The sequence below is a fragment of the Girardinichthys multiradiatus genome, chromosome 15 (genome assembly GCF_021462225.1).
Source record: "Girardinichthys multiradiatus isolate DD_20200921_A chromosome 15, DD_fGirMul_XY1, whole genome shotgun sequence".
Lineage (NCBI taxonomy): Eukaryota > Metazoa > Chordata > Actinopteri > Cyprinodontiformes > Goodeidae > Girardinichthys > Girardinichthys multiradiatus.
The window spans coordinates 23,930,165-23,950,244 of NC_061808.1; the positions used below are offsets into that span (position 1 = coordinate 23,930,165).

At 40.5% G+C, this 20,080-nt stretch overlaps 2 protein-coding genes across 3 annotated transcripts; one reads left to right on the forward strand and one right to left on the reverse strand.

The window, feature by feature from the left end:
• Positions 1-196: 196 nt before the first annotated feature.
• hsp90aa1.1 (heat shock protein 90, alpha (cytosolic), class A member 1, tandem duplicate 1) lies at positions 197-4,483 on the reverse strand. Its single transcript, XM_047388625.1, has 11 exons — positions 4,243-4,483; positions 3,371-3,520; positions 2,909-3,275; positions 2,687-2,820; positions 2,285-2,590; positions 2,030-2,195; positions 1,723-1,913; positions 1,483-1,630; positions 1,129-1,397; positions 698-1,031; positions 197-593 (listed from the first exon to the last, which is right to left on the reverse strand). Exons 2-11 carry the CDS (start codon positions 3,518-3,520, stop codon positions 487-489), a joined length of 2,172 nt encoding a protein of 723 aa, XP_047244581.1. The 5' UTR covers positions 4,243-4,483; the 3' UTR covers positions 197-486.
• A 2,608-nt stretch (positions 4,484-7,091) lies between these two features.
• wdr20b (WD repeat domain 20b) lies at positions 7,092-15,049 on the forward strand. Of its 2 annotated transcripts, none has more exons than XM_047388614.1 (4): positions 7,092-7,437; positions 9,781-9,963; positions 10,106-11,500; positions 13,461-15,049. In XM_047388614.1, the coding sequence occupies exons 1-4, from the start codon at positions 7,189-7,191 to the stop codon at positions 13,515-13,517; spliced, it is 1,884 nt and encodes a 627-aa protein (XP_047244570.1). In that variant the 5' UTR covers positions 7,092-7,188; the 3' UTR covers positions 13,518-15,049. The 2 variants fall into 2 exon arrangements, with proteins under 2 accessions (XP_047244570.1, XP_047244571.1); XM_047388615.1 differs by lacking the exon at positions 7,092-7,437 and adding an exon at positions 7,455-7,824.
• Positions 15,050-20,080: the final 5,031 nt, after the last annotated feature.

The window sequence follows — 20,080 nt, forward strand, 5'->3', positions numbered from 1 at the left end:
TGGTCGACTGAAATGTCAATCAACGCGCGCACACGCCCCTCCTTTCCTTTTCTGGCAGAAGGGGGCGGTATTGAAGCGGAAGTGAGGTTTGACCAGGAAAGAAGGGATGTGAGAGCAGAAACGAGAATTTACCTTGCTGGTGCGTAGAAAATTCCAGAACATTAACTAAAAATGACTGAGAACATAAAACTGTAGGTTTTATTTGTAAATCTATTTTATTATAAATTTGACAGCCTTACATATAAAATGTAACAGATACAAAAAGAGGAATAAGTCATTACTCTTATGTACTCGAAACGTCCAAGTAAATATATATTAAGATGAGCATTAAAACAACATCATGGTATGCATAAATAAAACAAAAACTTGACAAGTTGACACTTTGAACAAAAATAAAAGTTATGGTAAATATAAAATCCTTTTAGGAAGCAATTGGACTTACAAAAATAACAACTAGGCAAGACTTAGAAAAGTCTAACAAGCATTTTAATCAACTTCCTCCATTCTTGATGTATCATCATCTCCTTCCAGGACTGGCATGTCTTCATCAGCTGGCTGAATGAGGTCCTCAACTGCAGAATCATCATCAATTCCTACAATTGAACATGCAGTAATTAATAAATAACGTCATTTATAAATATATAGTTTAAAAATAAATCTCATCATATTCATTCAAACAGTTAACAATAAAACCTACCAAGACCAAGCTTGATCATTCTGTAGATGCGGTTGGCATGAGTGTGGGGGTCCTCCAGAGTAAAACCTGAGGATAACAAGGCGGTCTCGAAAAGGAGGATAACTAGGTCTTTCACAGCCTTATCGTTCTTGTCAGCCTCTGCTTTCACTCTCAGCGTTTCAATGATGGGATGTAAAGGATTAATCTCAAGGTGTTTCTTGGCGGTCATGTAACCCATGGTGGCGTTGTCCCTCAGTGCCTGAGACTTCATGATCCTCTCCATGTTTGCTGTCCAGCCATATGTGCTGGTGACAATGCAGCAGGGGGAAGCAACCAAGCGGTTGGAAACTACAACCTGTGGATGAGGAAATTTAGTGTCATTGCAATGCTTAAGTATAGCTGGTTATTTATTGTTCCTCTGGGGCTAAGACAACATTTCTGGAAAAGTTTACCTTTTCAATCTTTTTGTCAAGGATATCTTTCATGATCTTGCAAAGATTCTCAAACTTATTTTTTAGCTCCTCGTGCTTCTTCTTCTCTTCTTCATCTTCTGGAAGTTCCAAGCCTTCCTTGGTCACAGAGACCAGGTTCTTGCCATCATACTCCTTCAGCTGCTGAACACAATACTCATCAATAGGCTCAATCATGTAGATGACCTCCAGGCCAGCTTTACGGAGACGCTCCACAAAGGCAGAGTTGGCCACCTGATCTTTGGTCTCACCTGTGAAAGGTGTTACAGATTAATTTAATCGATAGGCTGCTTAACAAGTTAGTTAGAGGAATTAACACTACGATGAAGAATTTACCAGTGATGTAGTAGATGTGCTTCTGGTTGTCCTTCATACGAGAGACATAGTCTTTCAGGGAAACCATCTCATCTCCACAGGCTGAGGTATAGTAGCGCAGCAGATCTGACAGCTTCTTTCTATTCTGGGAGTCCTCATGGATTCCAAGCTGAAATATGTAATGATCCATTAATGCCTGTAACACCTCACATCTCAATATGACATGGATCAGAAAGGTTTATCTCAGAAGAATGAACCTACCTTAATGTTCTTGGAGAACTGCTCATAGAACTTCTTGTAGTTATCCTTGTCTTCTGACATTTCAGTAAACAGCTCCAGGCACTTCTTGACCAGGTTTTTGCGAATTACCTTCAGGATCTTGCTCTGCTGCAGCATCTCTCTTGAGATGTTCAGGGGCAGATCCTCAGAGTCCACCACACCCTTAATAAAATCTAAGGGAAGAAGGTATAAAGCATTCGATTAGTCATCCAAAGCTGGTCAAAATACTGGTCTGAAAGTAAAGCGATAAAACTGGTATTTTATGCTTCAGTAGAAAATGTTAACTTACTGAGGTACTCTGGAATCAGGTCTTCACAGTTGTCCATGATGAAGACCCTCCGCACATAAAGCTTGATGTTATTTCTCTTTCTCTTGTTTTCAAACAGGTCGAAGGCAGCTCTCCTTGGTACAAAGAGCAAAGCACGGAACTCCAGCTGACCTTCCACTGAGAAATGCTGCAAAATAAAAATACGTTTTTTTAGTACAATAGAATAATAATCATGAGTAATGATTGATGATTTTTTGGGTATTGTCATTAGATTACCTTAACAGCCAGATGGTCCTCCCAGTCATTGGTGAGACTCTTGTAAAACTCTCCATACTCTTCATTGGTGATGTCATCTGGGTTGCGGGTCCAGATGGGCTTGGTCTTGTTCAGCTCCTGAGCATCAATGTATTTCTCCTTGACCTTCTGCTTCCTCTTGTTTTTGCCATCTTTGGAGTCTTCATCTTCATCTGAGCCCACATCTTCAATATCTGGTTTGTCCTTGTTCTCTGCAGCATCTTTCTCAACTTCCTCTTCCTTCTCTCCCTCCTCAAGTTCCACTTCCTTCTCTCTTGTTTTCTCAACCTTGAACAGATCAGAAGTTGTATGACTTATTTGTTTTGCATATATTTCTACATTTCCCTTGGTCATTTATGGTTGTATTCTAAAATGATAACTTACAAATAGTGTAATAGGGTAGCCAATGAACTGTGAGTGCTTCTTGACTACTTCCTTGATCCGCTTTTCCTCGCAGTATTCTGTCTGATCTTCTTTGAGGTGAAGGATAACTTTTGTGCCTCTGCCCAGGGGCTCTCCTAAAAACATCAATCAAATTGATGTTAAGCTCTATTTGTTTATGCTCATTAACAACTGATGTAAAATCTGGTGGATACTAAATCATACCATTGTCAGGCTTGACTGTAAATGAGCCACCAGCCGCAGAGTCCCACACGTACTGCTCATCATCGTTGTGTTTTGTGATCACCGTGACTTTCTCAGCTACCAGATATGCAGAGTAGAAACCCACACCAAACTGACCAATCATGGAGATGTCAGCTCCTGCCTGCAGAGCCTCCATGAAAGCTTTGGTGCCTGACTTGGCAATGGTGCCCAGGTTGTTAATTAAGTCGGCCTTGGTCATGCCAATGCCCGTGTCAACGATGGTCAGGGTGCGAGCGTGCAGGTCTGGCGTGATTTCAATTTTCAGCTCCTTGCAAGACTCAAGTCTGCTGGGGTCTGTCAAGCTCTCATATCTGATTTTATCCAAGGCCTGTTCAGAAGAGGAAATCAAATTAAATCATTGTTGAGTTCACAAATATAACAGGAGTAGGGGGTACATTTTGTAGGAGTTTTCAGCTTTCTCACATCTGAGGAGTTGGAGATGAGCTCCCGAAGGAAGATTTCTTTGTTTGAATAAAAGGTGTTAATAATGAGGGACATGAGCTGAGCGATCTCAGCCTGGAAGGCAAAGGTCTCCACTTCTTCCTCCATAATGTGTCCAGCATTCTCAGGCATCTAAAGTAGGGCAGATATCTTGTTTATTAAAAAAATACATTTTATATGATGCAAAATAGTCTAGTATTGGCAAATTCTGGTGCATTTGCAGCAATGTTAATTAATGTGCAGTGTCCCTGTCAAACAAGTCAATACATATTTAATTAATGTTAATAAGGTTTTTTTTTTATGGTCCGGGTTTACTAGTTTGTGCTATCTGGGTGTGTTTTACTACTTCTACAAAATTCCGTTCAAGACAATCACATGGCTCACATGAAGTGGCTGATGGTCAATGAACACATGCTCAAGTTGTCAGTCAAAGGTTTAGCAAGTGGGTGGAGTTCTGGTGCTTTTCTAACCTCTAATTGGTTTATCTTATAATCTAACATTATTTTGTCAAAGAAAGTAATGATTGGTTGCAAATCATGCTGCTATGCAACATTATGCATACACTGATATACTGTTTGTGCCAGGCAGGCAGGTTGTTGTAAATAGTTTTACCACTGACTAGCAGCTGCTCTCTAGGTCAGGGTCACCCTGCATGCCATGTGCTTCGTCTACTCTACAGTTCTATAGAGATACTGATGGTAAGAAGGCTCTACTTCTGCCATTTAAAACATACATTATGCGAAAAATGTGCATATTCTTTACTTATATTGATTAATATGCATATTGAGCTCTTAATACTTTAATTTATATAATAAAACCCACTATAATTTTGTAAACATTTGTTCAAGTCTTACCTTGATTAAAATCTTTGATTTTTTTTCAGGCAAATCGTCAAACAGACTGCTCTTCTTGTCTTTTCTTCTCAAAGAGTTCCAAGTCTGCTCTTCACTGCTGCTCCTGTGGGTAGTCAACTCTGTCTTGATGTGTGTTCAAGTGAGTGTCCTTTGACTCTATGCAGACCGCCAGGCCATGCTCATGTCTTTTTATACTTTAGGGGTGGTTTCTCGAAGCTCCCCGTTGGAAGCTTCTAGAAAATACGTTCACAACTGTTGGGGAGAGGTGTTGAGGAAAGGCCGGGAAGGAAGGGGGAGTCGGGGAAAGAGAGCCTTAAAGTTACTGTGCCCTTATAGGGCAGCAGAGTCACAAGGAGTGCCTGTCACTCATAGTGAATGCTTCCCTGATAGCTTGTCGGGTTGGCAGACCCTATACCCTCCTGAACGCATAACAGCTGTGCATTGCTCTTGCTGTCACCTGTTCCCGGGTATCTCCGTGAATTTGCCTACAAAGGAACCTCAAAGTGCAGCAAGCCTATTTCAGTTTTTGCCGTGTAAAATGTGGTGGAATTTAAGCACCTGTTTTTAGGAGATGAATGGACCCTAGACCTTTAGTCTTTAGTGTGCATCTCAGACAGGTTGATACACAATTACAGAGTTGGTACCTCAGATTAGCACATATACAAGTAAGAGCTAATATAATTTTCCTATTCTAGTACAATGTTAGACAGACAGACAGACAGATGTTTAGAATGGGTAGCATTGAGAATAATATGTATTAGTGTCCATCCTAAGCAGTCAGGCCACATTATGAGTCCAGATCTATAGTTTAAACCAGCATCAATGTGGATTGTGGATACTCACCCTTTGTAAATCTTAGGATACACTATAATGTGCAATTGTTAATATTGTGTAACACAGAATAGTCTAGCTCACTTGTATCGGTAATGTCTTGACTTGGCCAGAAGATGGCAGTATATCACACGCGCATCAGCACTGTTATGTAATCCAAATGTCTCCAGCTGACTGGAGACGCTACTAGAAGCTGACTGTGCTTGAGCGAAACATCAGGTGCTGTCGCAATCACTGCAAAATTATATATGCTAAAAAGAATTTTATTGATTTTTTTGGAAGATTATAAAATCTGCTTTTGTGACAAAGAATCTGTGATTCATGTAGATGTTTGTAGAATATGCAATATTGGTGTATCTATTATGGAGAGATTCTGACTGTTACTATGTCATTGGAGCAGTCCTTATCTGGTACAGTCTCTAGGTAGATTTGTCAACTTTATATGTGTGTGAGCTGAAATTATGTCTACAAGGATTAGATAGACTTAAAACAATATGCCAGTCTTATACAGCGGATTGCAAAAAAATATTCACGTCTCTTGAACAATTTCACATTTTGTCAAACTTCAGTGTACTTTATAGGAATTTCAAATTTAGACCAACACAAAATACCCCACCTTCTTGAGTAGAAAGAAAAGATTACACAGCTTTCAGCTTAAAAACAACAACAAAAACTCCAGTCTCAAAAGTTTTGCAAAAAGTTGTCTTCCAGTATCGCTTTTTAATCAGCTCCATCCTTCTTCCCATTAACTCTGAACAGATTAATTCTGCCCCTGCTGAAGAAAAGCATTGCTACAGCATGATGCTGCCACTATGTTTATTGTGGGGCAGCATCATGCTGTAGCACAACTTCCTGAACTTTCTGTTCAGGAAGTTGTGCAGTGTTCATTTTCCTCTACACATAGCTTTATGCATGTAGACAACAAAGTTTAATGTTGGTCTATCTGACCAGAGCAACTTCTTTCACATCATGGCATGTGGCAAACATTAAAAAAGATTTCTTATGCCTTTCTTTATGCCACTCTTCGACTAAGATGTGTTTTGTGGAGTACATAACCAGTAATTATCCTGTTAAAGAATTCTTCCTCTTGAGCTATTGGTCTCTGGAACATCTCCAGAGTTATCCGACTCTTCTACCTGTCATTTAGCTGGATAGCCAGGTCTCAATAGGTTTGCAGTTGGGCCATAGTTCTTCAGAACAGAGCTCTGTGAGATCTTTGAGGCTTAGGATGTTTTTTTACAGCCTAACCCTGCTTTAAACTTCTCCACATCTTTTTTCCTGAAGTGTCTGCTATGTTTCTTGGTGATGATGGTGATCTTCATGATGCTTTTTTGTTCACTTTTTGTTCTCTAACAAACCTAAGAGGCCTTCCAAGAGCAGCTGTATTTATAAAATGCATTTCAAATTAAATTAAATTAAATTAAATTCAAATTCAAAAATACTTTATTAATCCCAAAGGGAAATTAAATAAAATTAATTATTATTATATTATATTAAATAACACACACGTGTAATCTGTTTACTAGACAGGTGACTTCTACTTTACCCCTACTTTGTAGGGGTAAAATAAAAGGGAATCCAAATGTACGCCACATTTCTGAAGTTTTTTTTTTTTAGTTTTTTTTTGTAAAAATATTTAAAACCACCTTTTCCTTCTACTTCAAAGTTAAATAATACTTTGTGCTGGTCTGTCACGTAAAATCGGAAAAATACATTTCTGTTAGTGTTTGTAAACTGTCAAATTGAGAAAATGTTAAAGTAAAGAATACGTCTATTTTGTATTTTACCCTAAATTCAAGATTTTATTAATTTAACTTCATTTATCACAAGAAGGGTGTGAATTTATTATACACGAGGAGGCATTAGGGAATAGTAACAGGTACTCCGGGAATAAAATGTTTAATTCATATAAAATAATATAGATTTATAGCGATGAATTGTTCTATACGTAATATATATTTAATTTAGCTGTCACCCTGTCTGATAGCTATTTAACTTCATGTTGGCTACCATTTGCTTTCTTTCTAGTCCCGTCTCCCTGCACGCATGACTGACGGCCTCTACGTGTGTGTGTAACATCCGGGGCCGGGACAAGGATGAACGCCAATTTCCAAGATGGCGGCGGAGGGAGGAGGGAAGGAGACGAACGAAATTAAAACTCAGTTCACCACACGGGAAGGCGTCTACAAACTCCTCACTCACTCTGAATACAGCCGTCCGAACAGGGTGCCTTTCAACTCGCAGGGCTCCAACCCCGTCAAGGTCTCCTTCGTCAATGTGAACGACCAGTCAGGCAACGGCGACAGGATCTGTTTCAACGTGGGCCGGGAACTGTACTTTTACATCTACAAAGGCGTGAGAAAGGTAAACAATACTGACGGAGCCACCGCTGTCCGTGTGGACCCCAGCGACTGGGCGCCTTTAACAGGTGTCAGCTCTGCGGGCTGCTGTCAGTGAGGTGCGCAGGTTATCCAAACAACAAGGCCATGTAGCCGAGCCAGCTAAGTTAGAGACTAATTAGCATTCTAAGCTCACATCGTCACAGTGGTTTATGCGTCGATAAGAACCCACCAGCTGTTTAATGTCTCCGTGACAAGCAGCGACACGAGATTTCAATTCAACTGGAAGATACAGGGAACCGCTTGGCGTGTCATATGATGCTTGTTTATCTTCGAAAAATGGACAAGTGGTGTTCACAGGGAAGAGGCAAAGTTTGTGATCCCGCGAGAGAACCAGCTAAGCGATCCTGATGTAAGCCACTGGACTGAAAGCGATGAGTATTTGTTACTCTTGCTGTAATGATGTTCACAGTTAACTGTCAGGCTTTGAATGTAATGTATAGTGATCCAGTGTTTGCACACAGTCGTGCTTGGCCTTGTTAAACAGGGATGGTGTGTGTGTGACTGTCAGGCTGATGATGTGTTTTGTCTCTGAAGCAGCATCCTCTGTTGGCTATAAGAGCTCTGTTGTGGTTCTTTTAACAAATGCATGAAATGTACGAGTGATCCACTGTGTTGGTACTATTTTTATCTTATGTATTGAAAAAGGACACTGTCCATGAGTAAACATAAGCTCAACAGTCAGATGTGCCATATTCAATTCAATTCAAATTCAATTCAAAAATACTTTATTAATCCCAAAGGGAAATTAAATGTTGTTATAGCTCATAGTATGAAGGTTTCTTCCAAGAGCTGTTGTAGATGCTGATGGCTGTGGGCAGGAAGGATCTCCTGTAGCGCTCCGTCTTACAGCAGATCTGAAGAAGCCTCTGACTGAAGACACTCTGTTGTTGTAGGACAGTCTCATGAAGAGGATGCTCAGGGTTCTCCATAATGTTCTTCATTTTATGAAGAATCTGTCTTTCCACAATGATCTCCAGAGGAGTCCCCAGAACAGAACCAGCCTTTTTTATCAGCTTGTTGAGCTTTTTTAAGTCCCTGAAGAATATACCCATAGAGGGTTTTATGGATTTAGAGATTGTTTTGAATTTATAATGTTATTTGCCCAATAAGAGAAAGCTGACTGCCCAAAGGCTCTTTTCCTGTGTGGAATCTGGTTTACTTACTTCTCTTGCGAACAGGTTTTGATTTTGTTTAATTAAATTGTTCATTGAGGGAGGGCCCATTCTATGCGTGATTTTATATCCTTGTAAAATATCTAATTGTGGTATGCTGTTTCCTAAAACTTCAAACCTTCCTGTAGAATATGAATTTGAGTTTCTAAAATCTTGAAGCCTGTTTATATAGACTTCATATTGATTGTGTCAGGGAAGTTGTCAGAATTCAAATTCAAAACGTTGAGGACCCAGTGTGCAAACTTGAGGTACACCTTGTCATGTATGTTAACACACTGTTTTCTATTAGTCAGAGAGGATTTCATCCATGTAACCACATTAGCTGGAACCAAATTATGTTAACCCTCTCAAAGGCCTTCCTTAGGCACATAGAGATGGACCCTAATTTTTTACTGTAGAATAATAATCAAGAATATGCATTGGTATTGTAGCTGGTGTATTTGGCAGCTTATTACTGTTTCACTTCTTCCTTTTCACGATCTGAACAAACTAGGAATATGAAATTAAACTGTTAAAACTGATCTTTTAATTTTTCATAGTCAGTGACCATCTCTTTACCTCATTATTGTCAACGGTTTAGAAAATATCTCTAAAAGGTATTTGTTTTGTTGAAAATGGTTGTAAGATGTGACAGTTAGTAAAAGATATATTAAATTCTGAATCAATTCATTAGTCATTTACTTCTATCGCTGCATTTCATGCATATCAGGTGAGTGATGTCTGGACCTGGCTGTTTAAGAGAGGGCTGAGATGATTAATCAGTTGACGAACCTATGAGAGGACTTCTTGAAAGCTAAATAGTTTTCAGTTCATTCTCTAAGTTGTACAGGGCTTTAATATTGTATTTTCTTCTTTCATGTGTCTGAAGTCTCACAAATGGCAATAGTTTCGAGAATCTTTCTTGAACTAATGTAGGGGAAAACATAAAGGAGAATGAAAAGTGAGGTTGCTACCTGAAAGCCAACTAAAAATCCACACAACCAGTGTGGATGTATTTTATTTATGTGTGTATCCAAACCTTTAAAATAGCAAGTGGGGACACGTCCGCTGTTTTGTGGACAGAAAATTCTACACATAGCTTGTTTTGAATAAATTGGGTTTAAGCAATCTGAGTGTCTTTGTTCTTTTCTCAGGCTGCTGATCTCAGTAAACCTGTAGACAAGAGGATATACAAAGGCACGCAGCCGACATGTCACGACTTCAACCCACTTACAGCGACAGCAGAGAGCGTCTCCCTGTTGGTGGGTTTCTCAGCTGGCCAAGTGCAGCTCATCGACCCAATCAAGAAGGAAACCAGCAAACTCTTCAATGAGGAGGTAGGTTTGCATCAACATTGTTTTAAATCATCGCTCAAGCTTCCCCCCCCCCTGCTGAAAACAAGTGGGTGTTTTTCCAAGTAGCTATGTAATTCAACCAGAAAGAGGCTAACTATTCTTCAATTTTTTCTTCTACTTCTAGAGACTCATCGACAAGTCGAGGGTAACATGTGTACGATGGGTCCCTGGTTCAGAGAGCCTGTTCCTGGTGGCTCACTCCAGTGGCAGCATGTACTTGTACAATGTGGAAAACGCCTGTGGCACCACTGCACCTCACTACCAGCTCCTCAAGCAGGGTGACAACTTTGCCGTACACACATGCAAGAGCAAGTCGGCCCGTAACCCGCTGCTGCGATGGACGGTGGGCGAGGGGGCGCTGAATGAGTTTGCCTTCTCTCCAGACGGCAAGTTTCTGGCTTGTGCGAGCCAGGACGGCTTCCTACGAGTGTTCGGCTTTGACGCCGCAGAGCTCCACGGAACAATGAAGAGCTACTTCGGTGGCTTGCTATGTGTGTGCTGGAGCCCCGACGGGCGGTATATCGTGGCAGGAGGGGAGGACGACCTGGTGACTGTGTGGTCGTTCTTGGACTGCAGGGTGATCGCACGGGGCCATGGTCACAAGTCGTGGGTGAGCGTGGTGGCGTTTGACCACTGCACCACTAGTGTTGAGGATGGGGAGCTGCCTGCTGAGTTCAGTGGAAGTGATGAGGACTTTCATGAGCAGATTCACTTTGGGGCAGGCAGAGAGAGGGCCAACAGCTCTCACTCTAGGCTTTCTAAGAGAAACTCTACTGAAAGTAGGCCTGTCAGCGTGACGTATAGATTCGGCTCAGTGGGGCAGGATACTCAACTGTGTCTATGGGATCTTACAGAGGACATCCTTTTCCCTCACCTCCCTTTGTCTCGCACAAGAACTCACACTAATGTGATGAGTGCCACAAGCCCTACAGCCACTGGACAAACAGTCACCACTGTATCCATCACCTCCACCACCAATTCCAGTGGCACCAATGGTAAAGACAATGTGAGCGATAGTAGCGCCGGTGGCAACCCAGCTAATGCCCTTCCCGACCCCCTGCCCCGCTCTAACAGCCTGCCTCAGGCTACCAACCCAGCCGGAGGCAGCACCCCCAACAGCCACACGGGGAGCAGCTGCAGCAGCAGCAGCAGCAGTAAGGGCAACAGCATCATCGACAGCGCCTTCATCTCCACCAAGTTTGCAACTCTGTCTCTTCACGACTCGCGGAAGGAGCGCAACGAGAAGGACCACAAGCGAAACCACAGCATGGGTCACATCAGCAGCAAGAGTAGCGACAAGCTCAACCAACTTAGCTCCTCGCGGACGGTGAAAGCCGAGGCAGCCAAGACTTTAGGCACGACGCTGTGCCCGCGCATGGAGGAAGTTCCCCTCTTAGAGCCGCTGGTGTGCAAGAAGATCGCCCACGAGAGACTCACTGTGTTAATCTTCCTTGAGGACTGTCTGGTCACAGCTTGTCAGGAGGGTTTCATTTGTACATGGGCAAGGCCTGGCAAAGTGGTGAGTTTACAGGCCTTTTGAGGCTAATTTCACTTGACAACACTAGATCGATGATGGTTATAATAATTTGCTGTCATTCATCTATCCATCTGTCTGCCCGTCCATAAATCCATACAGATACGGATATATAGATATTGTTTTAACTAAACCCGCAGAATGTTTATGGATAGAGATGCACTAATAGGAAATTACTGGCAGATTTCTGATATTTTTCTTCAAATTTTATGCTGATTTAAGCCGATTCTGACCTTTCTTTAACAACTATAATTAACAGCAATAGAAAAAGAGGACTTTTATTTATTATTAATACTTATTTTAGGAGGAGAGATGAAAGAGGGTGTGGAGTTGAACTTACCAGGGTCAATATAGAGAAATGCACATGAAATAAGTATCAGAAAACCCCTAAAAGAGTAAATCAGTCTTTGGGTGTATTCACATCAGGAAAGTCCTTTGGTCCGCTTGTTTGGTCCGGACCAAAAGCGAACTTTATTTTTTTCATTTGGTGCAGTTTGTTTTCACATTGTACTTTTTGCAAGTGAACTATTACTTGTAAACAAAGCCACGCGGGTGACGATCATTGTTCCCATTGGACAGAAATGACGGGGGCGGGACAGAGCACAGACCCGGAAATTGAGGAAAACATCTGTAGACGTGCTGCGTGCAGCACCTCTGTTCTGCATATTTATGCCGTTATTTCAGCTGCAATATTATTATGAGAGTGAAGAGCAGCTCAGTCAACATAGATTTTGAGACGTTCCATTTATAATGTTGGAACCCCGTCGGAGAATGCGTGCTGAACGCCGACGTTCTCTACGTGCCTTGTCCCACAACAAGCCAGTAGTGTTGCTAAGCAACACACAGCTTATCAGGTATGATTACAACACACACCTTTGCTACCGGCTACGGTGGCTTTTTATGTCCAAAGAAATGTACGCTTTTTGTAGTTGGTTCGGATCGGGGCCGGTTTGTATTCAGACCATAAGCGAACCGAACCGCACCAGAGTCCGTTTGGAAGCGGACCAACCAAGACCACCTCAAAAAGTGGGTCTCGGTCCGGACCAAGGGGGGAAACGAACTCTGATCCGTTTAAAGCGGACCAAAAGTGGCAAGTGTGAATACACCCTTTGACCTGTGCCATATTTTTGCTTCTACTGAAGAAACTATACTTTGCTGAATTGCAGTGATCTGTTCTGTCTTGGTGCACTTTAGTGGGACTTGTCCAGAGTGTGTTTATAACAAGAAATCATGTACAGTAAGGATGAGCTTTTGCCTTAAATCCTGCATCCAGCTGCCTGCTCACTTGTAATCTCTACATAACCCGCTCGAATTTCAACTCTATCCAAATCAGCTCCTCGTTTGGTGAATCAGGTTGACCTTTATCCCTTTCCCTTCTCGTGGCCTTGGTCTTTTCATAAAACACATGAAGAGGACGAAAAAGGCATTTTAATCCAGCATTGAAATGATTTGTGAAAGTTTTAAAGATAAGACAAAATGATTAGAGTTCAAATTTTGTATTGTCTTTAGCATCTTAATTCGGCGAATAGCACATTTATCATTTCTAACTGTAAACATCTGTTTCTATGGATATTCCCTATAAAGCAGGGGTGCCTAAGTCCCGTCCTCAAAGCTACTTTTAGATGGATCCCTTCTCCAACACATGCTAATTAAACATCTCTGTATGTTGTTTTTATTCATTGGTGTCCAACGCCAATCCTTGAGAGCTGGTTTTGTGCAGATATTAAATGAATACCTGCTCAAACGCAGCTGATTCAGATGGTTGAATTACATCCTCAGTATTTCATCAAGTTCCGCAGAGGCTTATTCATTCAAATTGGGTCTGCAGAACCAAGTAAACATTTGAAACAACCAGAACAAGTGCCCTTGGGGACTGAATTGGACACCGCCAGTCGAATGTTATTCCCTGTTTTACGTTTGAGTAACACTGTCTATCTTTCTGCAGGGATTGTTATCATCTCAAAACAACCCGGCCAACTCTCCCAGCGGAACAGTAGTATAGACGCAGCATCGGTGCTGCTAATGGCTGATCCATGCCACAGAGATGGGGATGACCAAGGCCACGCCCATGCAGTGGCTCTTCACACACGGTCTCACGACATTTGACCGTCTGTGTATGTTGACATATTCATCACTACAGTTACCCCAATGCTGTCCTCATGTTAAGGAAGCTGACGCTGGTTGGGGTTCAAAGGTTTTTATTGGAAGTTAAGAGTGTTTGACTGGCTCACTGTTGCATCTTTGGTTATATCAAATTGTCTTGTCTGAAACTAACAAACTCTGATACCCAATCTCTTGTGCCTATAGATGTTTAAAGACTAGACACAGTGAAGAGACGATGCCTCAACCCAACCATTTAGTTTGGGTCTAGTTCAGTACCTTGTTTGTTTGATGTATTCCAAGGTAGCAGGGAATAAGATCACTTCGAAGAGGCAGCAGCGTATCCCTGAAAGTAGTTCTCGTTCTTCCCTTAGACATATTAAAATATGAGGTATCACACTGAGTGAATTTTGCACATATTGCCCTTCCTTTCCTACCCGTTCAACAATTTCCCTGTTTTGAATTTGTGACGGCAGAACGCAGGCATCACTTTTTCCCACATCTCTTTTTGAAGCACTTGGAGGAAAAATAAAACGGCTTACTGTTGTTATCCGTCTCAAAGTTAGATGCTGCAATCAGTTTTTTATATGGAAAACAAATTCTTTGCACTTAATAGTTTTATTAGAGGAGAATGGCTTTACATTTTTGGATTGTGTCAGGATTCTGAAAAGGTTAAGAAAAAAAACTTTGTATCTATTGAACATTTATTTTATTGTTTCAGATTAAACTGGCTCTGTATTATATGTAAATATTGTACTGCAATGATTTATGGGTGAAATTAACATTAATACTCTAGTTCAAAGATTTCTCATTTCATAAAAATAGCGATATTTCTTATACAGAAAGTCTAACATTAAAAGCAGTCTTGAATATGCAGGTGAACATGTTTTTTCCTGTTGTACATAAAGAGAATTCAGGTGTATTTTTATTAAGGCAGTGTTTGGTATTAGGAAACGTTTTTGAAATCCTCTCGTCTAACAGGTCGTGCTGTATGCTTGCTAGCCTGTCGCTGCAGGTTTTCTTTTACAACACAGACAGGTAGGAGCAGATGCGGCCATCACTCTGAGCTCAGGTAAACTACAGGAAGACTATTGCTGATACAATCCCCCCTCATTCAAAAGCCTTCGTCCCACCCTGGGAACATGCTTGTGAATTCACTTCAACAAGACTGACAAATGAGTTCTGCACACCGAGCTGAGGGCTGAGACTCTTGTAACAGTGAGTTTTTTTTGTTTGTTTTTTTCCTGAACTGATGCCGAACTCGTGAATAAACTTTTGACACTGTGATGAATTTCTGCTGACAAAACATCAACATTTGAAGGTGGTGTAGATGCGGGTGAGGGGGGATTTGTCACGCACCCACATAGGACTGAGGATTTTAACAGTGGGAGCCTTTTCCTTTATGTGACGCCTATTAAAACAACTTTGACAGAATACCGCATCCATTTGTGTGTCTTATTTCTCTGAAACAAGACTATGTCTACTTGCACTAAACTACTGTCGCACCCTTCTTGCTAAAAGACAAAGGTAAAATATACTACCTGTCTAAATAAAATAAAGCACCTGCTGGATTTAACAAAGCCTCCCATTGGATTACTACTGCTTGGTTAATTATGTTACAACTGCAAACAAGATATTTAGCTCTAACTGATGCAACTAGTAGCTTTGTTTTTAAACAACCATGTCGGAAGACATCCTGTGGCTGTGGAAAGGGCGTCTATCTTGTGTAGAAGGGTCAATGTATTGACATGCATCAAGCAAAGAAAACATCTCCAGAGACTCCAGAAATGATTTGGTTGGGTTGGGTTAAGAACTGTTCACTTTATTATTAAAAACTGGCCGGATAGTTGCGGACATCATTACAGAAATGTGGTAAGAAACAAGTCTTGAATGATCGTGATCGATAATCAAGTTTGTTGAAATTATAGCGTAAAATAACCATCTGGATTCACGACTAACACATGCTCAATGTCAAGGGAACCTGAAGGACTGGGACTAAACAGAAACACACTTGGTTAGGCCAAGTTAGCAAGGCTAATTAGAGAACACGGGCTGCAGTTTGATAGGGAGAATAATGATTAGAGTCTGAAGCAATGGAAGAAGGTCATGTGGTCTGATGAGTCCAGATCTAGCCTGTTCCAGAGTAATAAGAGACAGAGAAATACACCATTAATGTAATTTTTTTTTATTTCTTTTTCACATTACAATCACAAACTTCAATGGATTTATTATAACAAATCCGAACCGTGACAAGCATTTGTATTTAGCTCCTCTCCCTTAATCAAACCTTTGTAGAACCACCTTTCACTGCTGTTACAGCTCTGAGACTTTTGGGGTGTCTGTTGCCCATTCTTCTTTGGAAATAGCGCAAGCTCACATTGAATAGGGAGGGCGTGTGACGTTTTTGAGTCTTTCCACAGATTCTGAAATTGATTTAAATGTGAACTTTAACTGGGCCATTCTATTACATATACATGCTTTGATTCAAACCATTTCACTGCAGCTCTGGGTTGATGTTTAGGGTTGTACTGCTGGAATATAAACCTCCTCTGTAGTCTCAAGTCTATAGTTCCTTTAGTTAATATGTACTGGGAACCATCATGCTGGAGACTGTCTGCACTCTCATGTGGTGTCAAGTCGATTAGGGAAAATCTTGCGTAATTTATACATTTAAAGGGATGCACCTGCAGAAGAGAGTGTTGGAGTGATGCCGGGTGCTCGTGAATCGGCTGTGTAGGGGGGAAAAAGCTTTTAGTTAGAGTGTAGCCATAATGTAATCATGTAGAATTTAAATAAAAGCTTGTTGCAGACATTTAATTAAAATCTCTGGAAACTATGTTACGTTTCATGATTGTGAACAATATAATCTTGTTTTATTGCAAGAGTGACACCCTGCCTCAGGTGTAATGCATGAGTAATATAATTCGAAATCACTTAATAGTCACAGGGGACATGCTTTACGATGAGTGCATTAGGCTTCAGTGCTGTTAGTGCATTTTCCTAATTCCAAGCAGCATTTTTATATACAGTGACCTAATAAAATCTCTTTATTTCAGCTATGATCCATTGGTGAAGGTCAGAACATAAATGGACCTTTTTTCAAAACAACAGACCACAGCAGTCTCCGCATTACTGCAGACAAACTGTCTACCCATCTCCTTCTCCATCCTGCCATCACTCCTGAACAAGATGTCAAAATATGTAAACTCCTCCGCATGAGGCAGAGACTCAACCATCTTCCCTATAAAAAGGACTGAAACCTCAGTGATAAAAACATTAAATGTATCCTTTCCATGTCTATTTTAAGAAAATCTTCAAAGCCTCTTTAAGGATACTCATCCAATTTAGTGCCCACATTTTAGAGAGATGATGAAAACGAGTCTGCATCTACAAGACTTTAAAAATAAAGCAGTCACAAGCAACATTTTTTTAGAAACATGTCCTTCCTCCTGTTCCAGTGTAGCAGAGAGCAGTATGGTTCTTCAATAGATGGCAGCATTGCTCAGAAAAGTCTCCATCACATGATCGAAAAATAGAAAATCACTGCCCCAGTACATCATCCTGTTGTCTCAATTTCTTCCTTTCCCTTCACAGAAGCATTCTCATTGCTTCATCTATATTTTATATTCCAAATGGAGAATAAAAAATAAAAAAAAAAACACTCCTCCATAATTTATTCATAATTGAGTCACTTTCTGAGGGAGCAGGAGCTCTCATCCCTCTAAATACGGCAGCCTGTGACAGGAGGTGTGATTAGCAGGCTGGATTGCCTCAGTCATCCTGTCAGGGTGCTGCTAAACGGCTCTGATTGACTGCCTGAGCTCCATTGGACTGCTCACATCTGTGCAGAGCAGGTATCAATCAGGACGGCTGATCCCTTCAACAAACAAACAGCATCAAGTGGAGTTTTTCATGCCTGGCTCCCCTGTCAAACACATTTAAATGGTTATATACAAACCAGGTCACTAGTTGTCCAGGGAATCTGGATAGCAACTGAACTAAACTATAAAGGATGTGTACAGCAGCAGTTAGAAAACTACATACAGTCACCATGGGAATGAATGTCTCATTACAACTGGGGGTTTAAAGAAACATTTGAACCATTCTTTTTTCTTTGATGTTCAAAAACACAATTTAGATGTACAAGTTTGATTTTATTGTGGATTTCCTTAATCCTAGGGTGAAAATTAGACAACTGGCCTAAAATATTTACATTGACCCCACTAAGATGTCCCTTGGCAAATTGCAATTAAACCACAGAGGGTTTTGGAGACATCAACAAAGTCTGGTTGGATATTTTTAACTGAGTTTAGGTTGGGTGATTTCCAGTAGCCTAATGTCTAAAAACCAGTTAGCTTTGGGATCAGTGCCCTGTTGAAACTCCAAATTGTGTCCACATTTCAACAATCTGACTCACCTTCAGATGACATAAAATTGGTTAGAACATTAAGCTAGATGATGCGTCACCATCCACAGTGAAGCCAGTCACAGTAGACTGAGAGGGTGCTAATCAAATAAGAAGCCCCTGCTTCAAAATCGACACCTTCAAGCTAAACTGATATTTGCAGCTGCCCGCGTGGAGAAGCCAAATGTCTTCTTGAGAAAGGTCTAAGGTCAGGCTAGACAAAAACTAAGTTATGTGGCTTCATTTTGAAGAAGTATGTTTGGAGGAACCGAGGTGAAGCCTTCAAACCAAAGTACACTGTACCTCTACTAACTGTTAGGCATGGTGGTGGCAGCATTCTTCCGAGAGTCGATTGGATACCATAAAGAATAATCCAGGAAAATTGCCTCCAAACTCTTCAACTTAACCTCAAACAACTAGTTGTTTGAAATCTGGACACAGTTGTGTGTTTCAACTGAACAATGTTGCCAACCACATAAAAGATGGTTTTGTAACGGATAAAGCAAGCAACATTAAGCATAAGGACTAGCCCTGATCTTAGCCCTTATTAAGAATCTTTGGAATACAGTATGTTTAAAATTAGGGTTAAAGGACAGAAAACCAACCAGTTTAAATGAGTTCCACTACTTGTAAAAAGTGGTCACATATCCAGTCAGAATTATGCAAAATATAATTTATGGTTTTTAGATAGCTTGTTGTTTCTCTGCAACTTGCTAAGGAATATTTATCCAAATATTAGTAAGGGCATATACCATGTGGATTAGAGAAATGATCCACAATAAACTGAAACTTGAAACTATTTTCTGTTTTTAAAAATGTCTGAAGTTGTATATTTAAGTCATTAAACAATGAAGAAAGAACACACCAGATGCATCATTAAAAGCCCCAAATCAATATGACATTCATCCCCATTAGTAATGTATAAAAAGTCCTGACCAGAACAGTATATGTTCAGGGAAACGGGCCCATCTTATAGCAAGTTTTTTCAGCTGAGACAGTTCAGCTTTATCAGCTTCTTGCTTTGTTAAAATGGCCTCATCTTCATGTCCCCTCACACTGACTCTTTTTTTTTTCTTTATGTAAAATGTATGCACATCAGCTAATAAACAACAAAGGCTCTTCTAAAAGCTGCCAGTAATGTGTTGGGATGACTTGACAATAAGATAATGTGTGAAAAAAAGGTGATGCATAAATGCATTTAATGACATTAATGTTGGGATTATGATAATTGATTAATTAATATTTATCAAGAATTCTAATTAAAAATCATAATTTGAGAAAATCAATTTCTTAACCAAAAATCCTCATTTATGAATCGAAACCAGAGATGCCCTCTGGTGTTGTAATTGTGGCTCAAAGCCTTTGATAATTACAATTATTAAATTCTTGGTAATAGTTGGTAACTATTATTAGATGTCACTGTTTAATCAACCGTTTCTGCCGAAACGTGGGGACCTTTAACCTTATTTTGACTGACAAATCACTGTTGCAAAAAATAAACACAAACGCCTTCTCTTTATCTATGTGAATATTTATTAAATCAACAGTCCTGATACAATTCGCTCTTCGATTCAATAATCTTGACCTAATCAGACATGCAAAGTTCAACACAAAAGGGGTAAAATATCTAACTAAACAAAATAAAACAAAACAGCAGTGGGTGTGTATGGAATCAAACCAGCAATTATGGCAAACAAGTGAAAATGTGACGCTGAGCGAAGCTCGGGGAGGCCACTCCCCAAAGTATAGCTCAGCGGGACACAGGCAGTCATAAACTTCCTCCAAGCAAAGTTGTAAACCCAGAGGACAAAGGGTAATAAATTTTTGGCAGCAAGCTAGTAAAGCACAAAGTTGAAGACAAAGAAAATAGTTGATTTTCATCATAAGGTTATTATAGCAGTCCAGTTTCACAGCACACCTGCACTCAGGTGTTCACACAGTAAAAACACAACTTGCGAGACTCCGCGGCCTCTGAAATTCAACAGCAGTCAAGTTTTAAAAAAAAGGTTGCATGCACATACAATTCAGAACACATTAGACTATAAGCGGCGACTCTAATT